The following is a 13,509-nucleotide window of genomic DNA, read 5'->3' on the forward strand; positions in this document are numbered from 1 at the left end:
TTTGAGCGCGTTAAGCGCGCTTCGGGTCCGTATCCCACTCCTGACACCAATTGTTACGGACGCGGTTTAGATGTTATTTACCGAGCGGTGGTATTGCCGCGACCGAACAGTTATTCCCCGACTAGACCCCGATTCCACCCAGACGTTGACCAAATCGCGCTATGCCAAATCAATGATGGAAAGGACGCGACGACTGGGAAAGAGGAAACGACGCAAGGGGTACAGTTCTCAAGACCTCCGGAGGAGGGTATAATTACAGTGGTGGAGAAAAGGGGGTAGATTACAAGGCAGAGTGAGGTAAAGACACAGAAGAGATGGGCACTTAAATACCGTCTTATCTTAACCCTGACAGACCACGGACAAACGGACAAGGTAGACTTACACAGGGATTGATGGCAGGAAGGGACAGGTAGTTCGATGGCACAAGGTGCACCTTGGCTCGGGGACAGGATAAAGCACGGTCCAGTCCAGAAGATGCGGGGAGGCCTCACAGCGCTCGGAGGGTACGTCTTGCTTGCTCCAAGCTCAGCGCGCATCTGACGTCACCCCCCTCTTCCTGCGCATGCTCAGCGGGGAGTGACACACCCTCGGCTGGTTGGCTCCGCCCCCCTGGGGCCGGTCCGCCGCTTCCATTGGGTGCGGGGGTTACCGGGCTCCGCCCTTGATGAGGAGCTGACAGGGAGCCCCTATTTGGTAACCCCGTCGAGCACATGTTCGATGGCGGCTCGTTGGGAAGGCCTCGTGCCCTCCCAACACCCCCTACCAACCAAGCCGGAGTGAGGACGCGCACTCCCTGTGCACGCCGCTGCCGTTGCTGTTGTTGTTGTTGTTATTGCTGAACCGTGAGGAAGAGCTGCGGGGAGGTATTGGGAGGTCCTAAACTTCCTAACGGTGCCATACAATCACATTCTGGTGCAACGAAGGGTCAGAATTAATGGAAACGAGTCCTTAACTGACATAGACTAAGAATAACTAGCAAGATGTCCTATAGTTGTCTTACATGAGATGCGGTGAACCTGGGCACGACATTTAATGGGGGAAATAGGGGGAGGTCGGGTCTACAGAGTGTTGTTTACAGAAAATGGGACTAGGGAATGGGGGATTGGGGATAGTTGGGAAGTATTGAGGAAATAGGGGAATATTTACAAGCGGATATGGATGGATGCAAATCCCATATCCGCAACAATACTGTATATGTATTTGTGTTGTGTTGTCCTGTCTTGTCTTGTCACTGAACTATTTACTCCCTCAAACTTTTGTGAAATCGTACCAAACTTCTGGTATGCACCTACCTCTCCCATGTGTATGTACTAAGGTTTTTATTATTTTTTATATTCAGAATATATTAATTAATTTATTTATTTTTGGTTTTTTTTAAGAATTTTTTTTTTTTTGCAACTTAAATCTTCAACTTCAATTGCTTATAACAATGTAATACGTATCACCAATATTACAAATGCAATTGTGCAAAATAAATGTTTGTACAAGTATCTTATTACTCCCTTGTGAAGTTCCCTACTTGGGTTTAGCCAAATAATAATCACAACCTGTATTAACCCTAACTGTACTTTTCCTAACTGAGAAAGCTCAGATCTCGACCGTCGAAGGACCGATAAACTTGAAAATTTGCACACACATTGATCATCACATAATAAACACAATGGTAAAAAAAAATTAATAATATGTTAATTTGTCGAATTATTCCCTAATTATGTTGTATAATTATTCAGTATAAGCTCCAAGGGCACTGCACCCTACCGCCCCACCCACCCCTCACCCCGCCCTCCCTTCCCCTTCCTGCAGTGCAGCTCGGGCTAAGGTTTGAGCACTATAACCTAGCTACAGCACCGATATGATAGGACAAATTTCCCTCGTTGTTGTTGTTGTTGTTTAATAACAGCACTGGATTCGCTTGTAAAATTTCGGTTGCATCATAAGGTTTGTAAATTGAATTTCGGTTGCATCATAAGGACATAAAATACAATGCCTATCAAGTATTCTCATAGTATTGTTGTTTTGTTTAGATTCTGAATGAATCAAGTTCATCTGAGGGGAGCACTGTGGATTTCAAAAAAACTGGAGATGAGACAGAAGCTGCTCCAGCACAGGCCGATGAGATTGTGGAACCGGAAGCTTGTTTCACTGAGGGCAAGTGCTCAAAATACCTGTGCACATACAACACCATTAGTGCTATCTATCTAATGACGTGGTTACATTCGTCAATCATAATATATTTACAATGAAACCCCTTTATAGCGAAATTCAAGGGACCCAAGTTTTTTTTTCAACTTTGTGATATGGGGGTTCTTTGTAAAGAGGTTCTTCAAAAAAAAACCCATCAATGCATTATTTATTTATTAACTAGATGAATTAATGTCTTCATAAAATTTAAACAGTATAGTCAGAACAATCAGTTAAGTTTGATGATATGGTCTTATGAAGTACTAGCAGGAGTACCCGGCATTGCCGGGCAGGGAGGAAGGGGGGGGGGGGGGGGGGTGGGGGAGGCAGGAGAGGGAGGGGTGAAGAAGGGAGTGGGGGAGGGGGAAGTGAAAAGGGGTTCATCACCTTTTCGTTGAATAAATGCTGGTGAATGTGCCGTTCATCACGTTTCTGAGTTAAGTGTGATGCCGATCAGGAAGAAGAAGAAGCCTTACTACCAACTTCGTACACTTCCAGAATCGTTTGATTTATTTGTGTTCAAATGTCTGGTGATTGTTTTGTATTTATTTATGCGAATGTGTACTTGTATATAACTGTCATTGATTAAAAAAGGCTTAGGCACTATCGAGCGATTATCTATTTATTTATTTATTTATTTTTTGCCGAAAACACTCCCAGGCACTCACTAATTGACCTCTGAACGTTTGACGAAGTTCCGTTCAGCCATCTCTGAGAAAAATGGCGACACACAGACAGACACACACACACACAGACAGACCAACAGCTCTCTTATATAGTAGATTCCTTTATAGTTTTTTGCCAGGCCTGCATTCTCATTTCACCTGTTACTACCTGTTCTAATTCCCTAAACAATTTTGAGTATTAGCTTGAGATATATCAGACGTACAGAAAAACTACTCTAGTTGTTCTAAAGCCCCATTAACTACACTTCTCAGAGGTTTCTAGTTTACTTTCCCTTTCACATTTTGATTCTGGTTCAGCTTCTTTTGTCTCATCTTGAGATGAGAACCTATAGTGTCTGTTGTGTTTGAGAAGTACAAATCTTGCTGTCTACTGAGACAAACTCTTCAAATGTTAAATCTTTGACCTGCAAGTTTTGTTGTTACTTCTTGCCATCTTTCTCCATCACTTGTACTGCTCTCTTATTCAGGAATGTCTGTGTGGCAGTAACTTCTCCAACGTTAGGCAGAAATCCTGCTTTCTTGAAGCAATTTTCTGTCACTTCAAGCAAGCAGGAACTTACGATCACTTTGCTCTTATTTGCTCCACCAAAGGGTGAACGCCCGAAACAAGAGCGTACTCCCTGATTTCCATGGCAGTTAGCATACTTCAATCAACATCCTATTGATATCATCCACTGTTCTACCGGTCCTTTGACGCAGACGGACACTAGTCTTCACCAGCAAGATGAGTTCTTCATTCCACTTTTCTATCACAGTTGACATTACTTTTTCCCAAGCTATAGAAAAAGTCTCTGCATTGTCTGGAGAATGTCTCATTTTTTGTTTCACAACATCAGAGGAATAACTCCGTTCTTCACAGAAAGTACTGAACAAGTTGTCTTTGGATCTTGACTTGATAAATGAGTGCTTAATCCATTCACTGCAATGTTCTTGTGCAGTTTGGAGGGAAGAAGACTACCTTCACACTTCTTAGGTGCAGGCCCTCAATGTTGTGTACAGGATATCGATACAGGAAAACAATATTTTTAAATCTTCTTTAATTCCATGTGTTCTGTAGTCTGTACTGTGCAAAGGTTTGGGTTATTCCAATGATATTCATACTTTCAGGTAAGTTCATCAAATTACCAATGATAACAGTCATATGTGTTTATTACTTTAAAGTAACAGCTTTTATCAATGCACATGAATCTAGAACAACACTCGGTAGAGCGCGTAACTCCACCAGCTGAACAGTTTACACTTTGTATCCCACTGATAGGCCGGATCTGGATTTGGACCTGAACCAAAATGTAATCTGCTTGTTATTGTCACCTAACCACCTCGTTCACCTAGTTTAGTCATAAGTCATCCATAACTTTTTTCATTATCATTATCTTGCCAAAACGAAGTTTTTGCAAGATGTATCAGTCAGCTTGTATGTTTGTTTGTTTGTTTTTTTGTTTTTTTGTTTGTGGTTAATCATTTTTTTTTCACGTTTAGATCACTCTGTAGACCACAGTTATTATTGGAAACTCCTGTAACTTCGCATATCAGAGTCCTATAGAGATACCCTTCAGCACACAAAATTTTGAAGGTCAAGGTCAAAGGTCAAGGTCACTTTGCGGTCAATCATGGAGGTCAACGAAACCCTTATTTTTTGAGTAACTTTGATCGGATCGTCTCCAAACTTCATGGGAATCTAGTATATGGTCCGGCGCTCAGCTGATTAGTTTTTGGTGGCGATCGGCCTTGACCTTCATGGTTAGCGCTGGAGGTCGAAAATTATTGACCCCAAGGTCAAATTACGAAACCCTTATTTTTTGAGTAACTTTGATCTTATGATCTCCAAACTTGGTGGGTATATAGGGTGTGGTATGGCGCTCAGTTGATTAGTTTTTGGTGTCGATCGGCCTTGACCTTCAAGGTCATTTTGAAGGTCATTCAATTTTGACCAAAAGGTAAAATTTTCAAGTTTCAGTTACCATATCGAGTAGTACCTCAAATTGAAGCCCTTGTTGAGTGCTTTCCAAACATATAACTAGTTTGACAATGTGACGTCATTTGACGGCGTTATGACGAAAAAACTGCACTTTTCATGTATATTGTATTGCTTTAGTTCGCATTGTTTAGGTCACTCTGTAGAGCACAGTTCCCTTTGGAAACTCTTGTAAGTTCGCATATCAGAGTCTTTTAGAGATACCCTTTAGCACACAAAATTATGAAGGTCAAGGTCAAAGGTCAAGGTCACTTTGCGGCCAATCATGGAGGTCGACGAAACACTAATTTTTTGAGTAACTTTGATCGGATCGTCTCCAAACTTCATGGGAATCTAGTATATGGTCCGGCGCTCAGCTGATTCGTTTTTGGTGGCGATCGGCCTTGACCTTCATGGTTAGCGCTGGAGGTCGAAAATTATTGACCCCAAGGTCAAATTTTGAAATCGTAGGTACCATATCGAGTAATACCTCATATGAATGCCCTTGATGAGTGCTTCCCAGATCTGTAAACAGTTTGACGCTATGACGTCATTTGATGACGTCATGACGAAAAAACGGAATTTTCACATTTTGGCAAGATACGGTTCACCCTGTGGGTGATTTTTATGTTATATTTTGCTTTTCGCCCAATCCCTCAGTGGTGAAGAATCACTTAAATATTAAATATTTATCGTAACCGAATCCATATTCAGATCTTCACCAAAATCGAATTGGTTAGTCGTTGTCACACAAGTCCTCGTCACTTGATCCAATCTGTCCACCAAGTTTCGTTCAAATCTGTCCACAACTTTTTGAGATATCCTGCTTTACTGTATATCGTTTTTGGCCCTATCTCCCAATGTTGAAAAATGACTAAAAATTCTAACAGCCGGATCCGAATCAGGATCTTCACCAAAAATCTAATAATTTCGTCCGTGTCACATACGCTACCTCTCTGCCAAATGTCGTCCAAATCCGTCCACAACTTTTTGAGATATCTTGTTCACAGACAGACTGACAGGGGTGAAAACATAACCTCCATCCACCTTTGGTGGCAGAGGTAACAAACAGCTTAGGTAAACAAGAGATTTCATAGAACACCTTACCCCATGCAGCCTTGAGAAACAAGGTCTGCGAGCGGCAAATTTGATTGGTCTATAATCTATATGATATAAAATGCCATAATATTTTGTCCAAGTACTGCTAGCGGGAAGCGTTTTGAAAGTGTCAAAAAGGCAATTTGTTTTCTACAGTCTTCATGTAAATAATTCCATTGAAATAAAATAAATATTTTAAAGGTAGTAGAAATTTTTTTTGGAAGTTTACCACCGTTGTTGCAGCGTGTTTTACACCACGTCTGAAATAAGCGGTTTAGTTTGGCATTTTTAATATGAAATAGGCAAAGCCAAGAAACGAACTAAACCCATTAGAACCCTTTAGATTTTAGAATTACCCCTTAGAAACCCCCAGAATAACCCTTTAGAATTACCCATTAGAACCCATTGGAATTACCGTTTATAAACCATAAGAATTACTTTTTAGAATTCTCTAGTCTAGAATTGCATTTTAGAACCCTTTAGAATTTAACACGGTGGGTTAGAAAGGCTCTTCTTCTTCATTTGTTGCTGGATGGACGGAAGGAATGACATAGCCAAATCTTAAAGTGGCTTCACCATTTAAAAATTATCTCACTCCTCTCTCTGCATGTGTGATCGGGTCAAATGCAGAGCCAAATTACTGCTAAACTACAGGTTCGTTTTCCGATTCGTGTTCAAAATATAACATTAAATTGAAATTAAGTTGTTCCTCAATCATAAACTAATGTTTATAGACAGACAGACAGACAGACAGACAGACAAATTGAACCAATAATTGCTTAACCCTACTTTTTGCTTTGTTTGCACACGTAATAACAAGAACAGTGCCATTTTATGGTATCAGTCAATACTTTTTGTGTCTGCCATTTTCCTTTTTGGGTGCCATCCCTCTTTTACCCATGCTTCCTGTATATGACTGAAGCACTCTTATAGGAATATTGTGCAAATATCCTGTATTATGTTCCACCATTCTGTAAGGTTAGTTGGTTTCTTCTTGATCTTCTCCGTTTAATCTCATGTCCGGACTCTGGGATGGCCATTTTAACACTTGGAGCATACCGGCTGTAACCTTGCTCTCCAAATATTGTTTTACTATATTGGAAGTGTGTTTTGGATTTTTATTTTCTTGGAAAATCAAAATTGATTTTAACATGTTTTCCTCCACCAAAAGCTGAGCTACAACCCCAGACAGTCGTAGCGCCTCCCTCGAATTTAACCTTAGACTGCAGGCCGTGCGTGTCGTAACATTCTACAGGTTTTCAGCGTAAGAACTGCCATCTCTTAGATCCAAAAAGTTCAAACTTCAATTCATCAGACTGGAGTACCCAATTCCATTGTTCAGTCACCCAATCTCAGTGGTGATTTGCAAATTTCAGTCTTTTCAACTTGTGCTGTGGTCTTAGCAGTGGTTTCTTTGCTGCAACTCTGTCATAAACACCTGCTGTAATCAGCCTTCTGTGCACAGTGCCAGCTGTGATGTTAATGTTCAGACCTGCTCTCGTTTCATTTATCAGCTGCTGACTTGATTTTCTTCCACCGCGCAAGGTGAGCAACTTCAAGTGCTTGTCTTGCCTTGAGGAGGTTCTAATGCCGAGTCTTCTTGGCCTTTTCTTGTCCTGGGCCAAGGCCGTTTCTTTCAGGCAGTGCAAAAAGTGTACATCACACAAGTGTAGGAGATCTTCAACTTTTGCAATTCCACAAATCATTATTTTATTTCAATTGAATTATAAATGCGAACACTGTGTGGGGTATAATGTTCTATGAACTCTCTAAATCCTGGTTATGGTTAGCACTATCTGATGTCGGCTAGAGTGGTGAGATTCAGATATGGTACAAAAGTACCATATCTTTTTGGCTTTTAAATATGTCTTAACATTTACTTTGTAATACCTGTGCATTTTCAGGTTGTGTACGGAGGTTTAAAATCTGTCAGGTACAGGTTGAGGAAGGTCGAGGAAGGCAGTGGTGGAATCTCCGCCGCACGTGCTTTCGTATTGTGGAGCACAACTGGTTTGAATCGTTCATTATCATCATGATCCTGCTGAGCAGTGGAGCACTGGTGTGGACTCTTTGTTCAGTATTTTTTTCCTTTTGCTTGAAATTACTTTATCTTAGCCAAACTGTAATTTCACTTCCAAATGATTTGCTATGTTCCTCATAATTGTAGTGAAATAATTTTTGAGGTTATCTGGTAATTTATACTGAAAAGTGTAAATAGGTTGGAAAATGCTATTGGATGCTGTGAGAAGGACATGTTCATCATAGCCCTGTTACCAAACTCTTCAAAGAAAGATGATTTTGTTCTCACGATTTCATCGCAGACAAGTTGATGGACTGTGTTTTCCACCACATCTTGTCAGATATTGCTTCCTCTTTCATCCTCCACTCTCTCTCCTTAGTCTCTCCAGGTTCCATGCATTCTTCCAGCAACCCATCCTTGTGTGTGAGTTTGTGTTCACCTTTGTGAAATCCGAGGCATATTCATACTTGTGAAACTCACATTATCCAGGCTCACTGCCCACCTCCATCCATTCCTTTGTTAATATATTTTCCTGTTTCAAGAACCAAGTTATTCATTCTGTTCAATCCCACTCTTCCCTCCAGGACATCAAGTTGACAGTGCACCACCACCTCAGGTCATCCTTCATCCTGATCTAATATCTTTTCTATCCTCATTAACCCTCCGAGAACCCCTCCACATACTGTCTGTGCAGCTTGCTGTGTTTACTTCCCTTTTCTCTCTCTTCCTCCTATCTGTTCAACCCCTTGTGCCCACATGTCCTACTGCTCCATTATGTTGCCTTCCACCCTCTGTCACCTCACTCTTCCATGAGGCTAGACTTTTTGCAATTTTTTAAAGCTACTTGTCCTTTAAATACACCTTATGCATGTTTTTAGAGTAGGTAGGCTCTCATTAAGATGAATATAGATTTTAAATACCACTCTCGTCAAATTTTTATCAGATAAGTGCAAATACCAACGCGAATCCCCGAGAATTTTATAGGATTAAATTAGAGTTTATTACTTGCAAAATCGAAGATTTTTCAAGTATATTGGTCGGTTGTGTTTGTGATTCTGTCTGTCTGTCTGTTTGTTTGTTTGTCACCGGCCTACAGGTCACAATTTTCAACCGATCTTCACCAAACCTCCCCAAATGGTAGAGTTGGTCAAAAGCCAGAAGCCTATTGTTTTTGGGGTCAATAGGTCAAAAGGTCAACATAGGCCAAAGGTCAACATAGGCCGAATTTCTAAAACCACCAATTTTCATTTGATTGACTTGTAATTCTAAGAGGATTTACATATATGGTCACTGAATTCAACCACCAACTATTTATGAGGTCAACATAGGCCAAAAGGTCAACATAGGCCAAGTTTTTAAAATCCCTAATTTTCATCCGATTGACTTGAAAATTGAACAGCATTTGCACATTGAGTCACTAAATAGGGAAACTAACTATTTTTGAGGTAAAAAGGTCAACGGTCAACTCAAGGTGGACCTTCCAAAATCATCATTTTTCATCTGAAAAATTGTCACTTCTCTTCCGATTGACCCGAGCTTTGATCAAGATCGTAAATTTTAATCTTCATGAAATGGACAATTTGCTATGTCAATGGAAAACTTTGGGGGTAGGGGGCCGATTTTGCAAGTATCGTGCTCCGCATGACGCCTTCTTGTTTGTCTGTTTGTCACCGGCCTACAGGTCACAATTCTAAACCGATCATCATGAAACTTCACCAAGTTGTAGAGGTTGTCACAATTGAGAAGTCTATTGATTTTGAGGTCAAATGTCAAAGGTCATCTGGAGGTCAAATTTCTAAAATCTCCATTTTTTATCCGATTGTCTTGAAAATTGAACAGTATGTGCACATTGAGTCACTAAATTGGGAAACAAATTATTTTTGAGGTCAAAAGGTCAAAGGTCAACTCTCAGTCAAACTTCTAAAATCATCAATTTTCATCTAAAAATCGTCAGTTTTCATTCTATTGACCCGAGCTTTGATCAAGATCGTCCATTTTAATCTTGATGAAATTGACAATTTCATGTATCCATGGCAACCTTTTTTGGGGGGAGGGGTGGATTTTGCAAGTATTGTGCTCTGCATGACGTCTTCTTGTGATAGTATTTATAACTGATGTGATTTAAATTATGCTATAAATATGTTGACATGCGAAATACCGCACAGGCATAATACCCATTTAATTCGGTCATCCACAAAGGGATCTCTGCCATTTTAGGTCTACACTTCAGCTGTGGTTGTGGATGAGTGGTTGACTATGGGTCTACGGGTGACAATATTCAGATGTACTGTATATGAAATCTTCGGTTCAAATTTTCACTCAACACTCAAATTTTCAACTTTCCTCCAAACTGCATGGTTGATTCAATTCCTACTTACAGCAACAACTCTTAATGGGAATTAAGAGCAGATGCATTGCAATGAATCTTTTCTCTGTCCATGGTGTCAGTTAGGAAACTTAGGTCTCGTTCAAACATTCACCACCAAAATGTTGCTGTGTGCTCTACAGATAGGCATATGAAGATGTTTTGAATGAGTTCTTACTTTGAAATGAAATGTATTTCTGGAATTTTATTCCCATTAAATGTTTGAGTTAATCAAAGAAGTGTATTCTCAAATGACCATGTTATGCCTCCTCAGCCAAGGCATTATGTTTTTGGGTTGTGTGTGCATAGCAGATTTGTGTAAGCGTTATAACTTGAACCGCTGAAGGATGTAGAAATATATCCTATGATGCAAGATGAACTGATTCGTTGTTGTAGTTCAAAGGTCTATCTGTGGTCATGTGACTTTTACTTGAAAATATTTGTTATAACAACTTGAAAAAAAGAAGGGATTTTAACCAAACGTGGACACAACAACAACAACAACAACAACAACAACAGGCATTTTAAGGCCATTTTCCCTGCAAGAGCGGGGGTTAGCCTTGCGGTCCCCATGAAAATCTTCTCCATTTTGCCCTATTTTCTGCATCTCCCCTTGTTAACCCCCTTGCCCGCATTTCTTCTTCGACCATCTTTAGGCAAGTCTTTCTCGGTCTTCACCGTCCTCTACTTCCTTCTACATTCATTTCCATCACTCTTCTCAACCAGTCAGTTTCATCCTTCCTCAACACATGACCAAACCATCTCAACCTGTTTCTCTTCACAGCATCCATCACAAGCTCTATTCCCATCATCTTTCGCAATTCATCATTTGTCTTCCTCTCTCTCAACGATACTCCACACATCCACCGAACCATTCGCATTTCCACCCTCTCCAGCCTTCGTTGCTGCTCTACGTTAATTACCCATGTCTCGCTCCCATAAATCATAACACTTCTCACACATGCAGCATACACCTTTCCCTTCAGCTTCAACGACACTCCCCTCCTCGTTAGCACACCACTCAGTTCCCGAAACTTCTTCCATGCACATCTCACTCTAGCAACCGTTGCCGAGTCTGTTCCACCTTCTCTATTCAGCATGTCTCCTAAGTAACAAAATGTTTTCACACCTTCCAGCTTCACGCCGTCTCCAAGATCCAACTCAACATTTCCTCCATCTGCAGCTCCCTCTGTGCACACCTTACACTTTAATGTAGCTGCCACACTGGTTAATGACCCTCTCAAACCACTACATTTTTGATGAACCCACTCAGCGCACATTGTACATTGAATGGAATTCACTCAGGCACCCTTCCTGCACACAGCACACGGCCACTTCCCAGTTCTTTCCACCTCACCACATGCCACCACCTTCGTTTTTCCGATATTCACCTTCAGACCTTTTGTCTCCATACATTCCTTCCACTTGTTCATCTTCTCCTTCAGTCCATCCATACTTTCTGCAATCAACACCAGATCATCTGAATACAACAACTCCCACGGTGAACCCTCCTTTATGTTCTGAGCCAGCACCTCCATCACAGCTACAAATAGTAGTGGACTTAGTACCGACCGCTGATGCACTCCCACCTTCACCTCAAACTCGCCACTGTTCCCGTCCTTTGTCCTTACAGCTGTGCGCGCTCTTTTGTACATTGCCATCACTACTCTGATCGACCATTCCTCCACTCCCAACTTCCTCAATGCCCATGTCACTACTTCACGTGGAACCCTATCGAATGCTTTCTCCAGATCCACAAACCCAAGAAACAACTTCTTCCTCTTCTCCATGTACTTCTCCTGCAACTGCCTCACAATAAAGAGCGCGTCTGTCGGCATAAATCCAAACTGCATTTCGTCAATCTTCACTTTCTTCCTTATCCTCCTCTCCAACACCCTTTCCAACACCTTCATTCCATGCTCCAATAACTTTATCGCTCGATACGAGCCACAGTCCAGAGGGTCACCTTTCCCCTTGTATAGAGGGACGAGGGTACTCAGTTCCCAATCCACTGGAATGCGGCCTTCTTTCACTACCAGATGCAGATCTCTGTCATTCTCTTCACACCCCAATTTCCCGCTGCCTTCAACATATCTCCCACAACTCCCCTCGTCCCTCCCGCTTTTCTACTCTACATTGCTTTTATCGCTTCCTCAACTTCCTTCTTGGTTATCTTCCCTGCCAGTCCGAAAACTGGGTTACTCTCTATGTTGCCATCCCATTCATTCTCTACATTCAACAGTATTTCCATATATCTCTTCCATCTTCCTTTAATTCCATCTGGGTCCACAACGATTTGTCCCACTTCATCCTTCAAGCAACTCACCCCCATCGCATCACACCTCTCTTTTGCTATCTGCTTTGCAATCCTGAATACCGCTCTCTGACCCTCTTCCAAATCCAAGCGTTCTCCGAACATTTTCTGACATGCCTCCTGCGCCTTTGCTACCTCTTTCTTTGCAGCCTTCTTGGCTGCCTTATAACTTTCATGCTCTGCCTTTTCTGCCCCCATACCCTTCGCCTTCTGCCACTCCTTGAACTTCTACCTCTTCCTGTCAATCTTCTTTCCAACTTCATCATCCCACCACCATGTTTCCGAGTGCCTCGGTGGTCCTTTTGTCCATCCACATACCTCACCAACGGCTCCCAACAGACTGTCTTTCATTGACATCCAACCACTTTCAAGCTCAACCACATCATCCTCTACCATACTCAGCCTCTCTGTTAATGCCTCCCTCACTGTCACCTCTTTCAACCTCCACACCTTCATTCTCGGTTGGTACTTCACCCGCCGAGCTCTCCTTGCACCTTTCACCCTTATGTCGCAGACAACCAAGTGGTGCTGTGAAACAGCCTCCTCCCCCGGGATCACCTTTTTGTCCTGGAGGTGCCCCCTATCTCGCCTACGCACCAGCAGGTAGTCAACGGTTGTCGTCGACCCACCTGACGTGTATGTAACAAGCTTATTATCCTCTTTCTGGAACTGAGTATTACAAATCAACAAATCAGCTCCATCAGCAAACTCCAAAATCCTTTCACCTTCTCCATTTCTCACACCATATCCGTAACCCCCATTAACTCCCTCAAAACCATCCATACTCCTTCCCACATGTCCATTTAGGTCTCCTCCTACCACAACAAATTCCTTATCTTTCACGTTTTCCATCAAGTGGACCCAAGTCGAGTTAAATAATTTTGTACTACG

The 13,509-nt window shown here is 41.7% G+C and overlaps 1 protein-coding gene across 1 annotated transcript in view; it reads left to right on the forward strand.

Moving 5' to 3' along the window:
• Nucleotides 1-13,509, forward strand: part of LOC137438074 (sodium channel protein type 1 subunit alpha-like) — a 259,043-nt gene that overhangs the window by 192,181 nt on the left and 53,353 nt on the right. Inside the window, 2 exon segments of the mRNA XM_078766607.1 lie at nt 2,025-2,148; nt 7,824-7,978. Coding sequence (XP_078622733.1) covers nt 2,025-2,148; nt 7,824-7,978 — 279 coding nt within the window.

Source organism: Myxine glutinosa, chromosome 12 (assembly GCF_964187855.1).
Source record: "Myxine glutinosa chromosome 12, kmMyxGlut1.1, whole genome shotgun sequence".
In the NCBI taxonomy this organism is placed as follows: Eukaryota; Metazoa; Chordata; class Myxini; order Myxiniformes; family Myxinidae; genus Myxine; species Myxine glutinosa.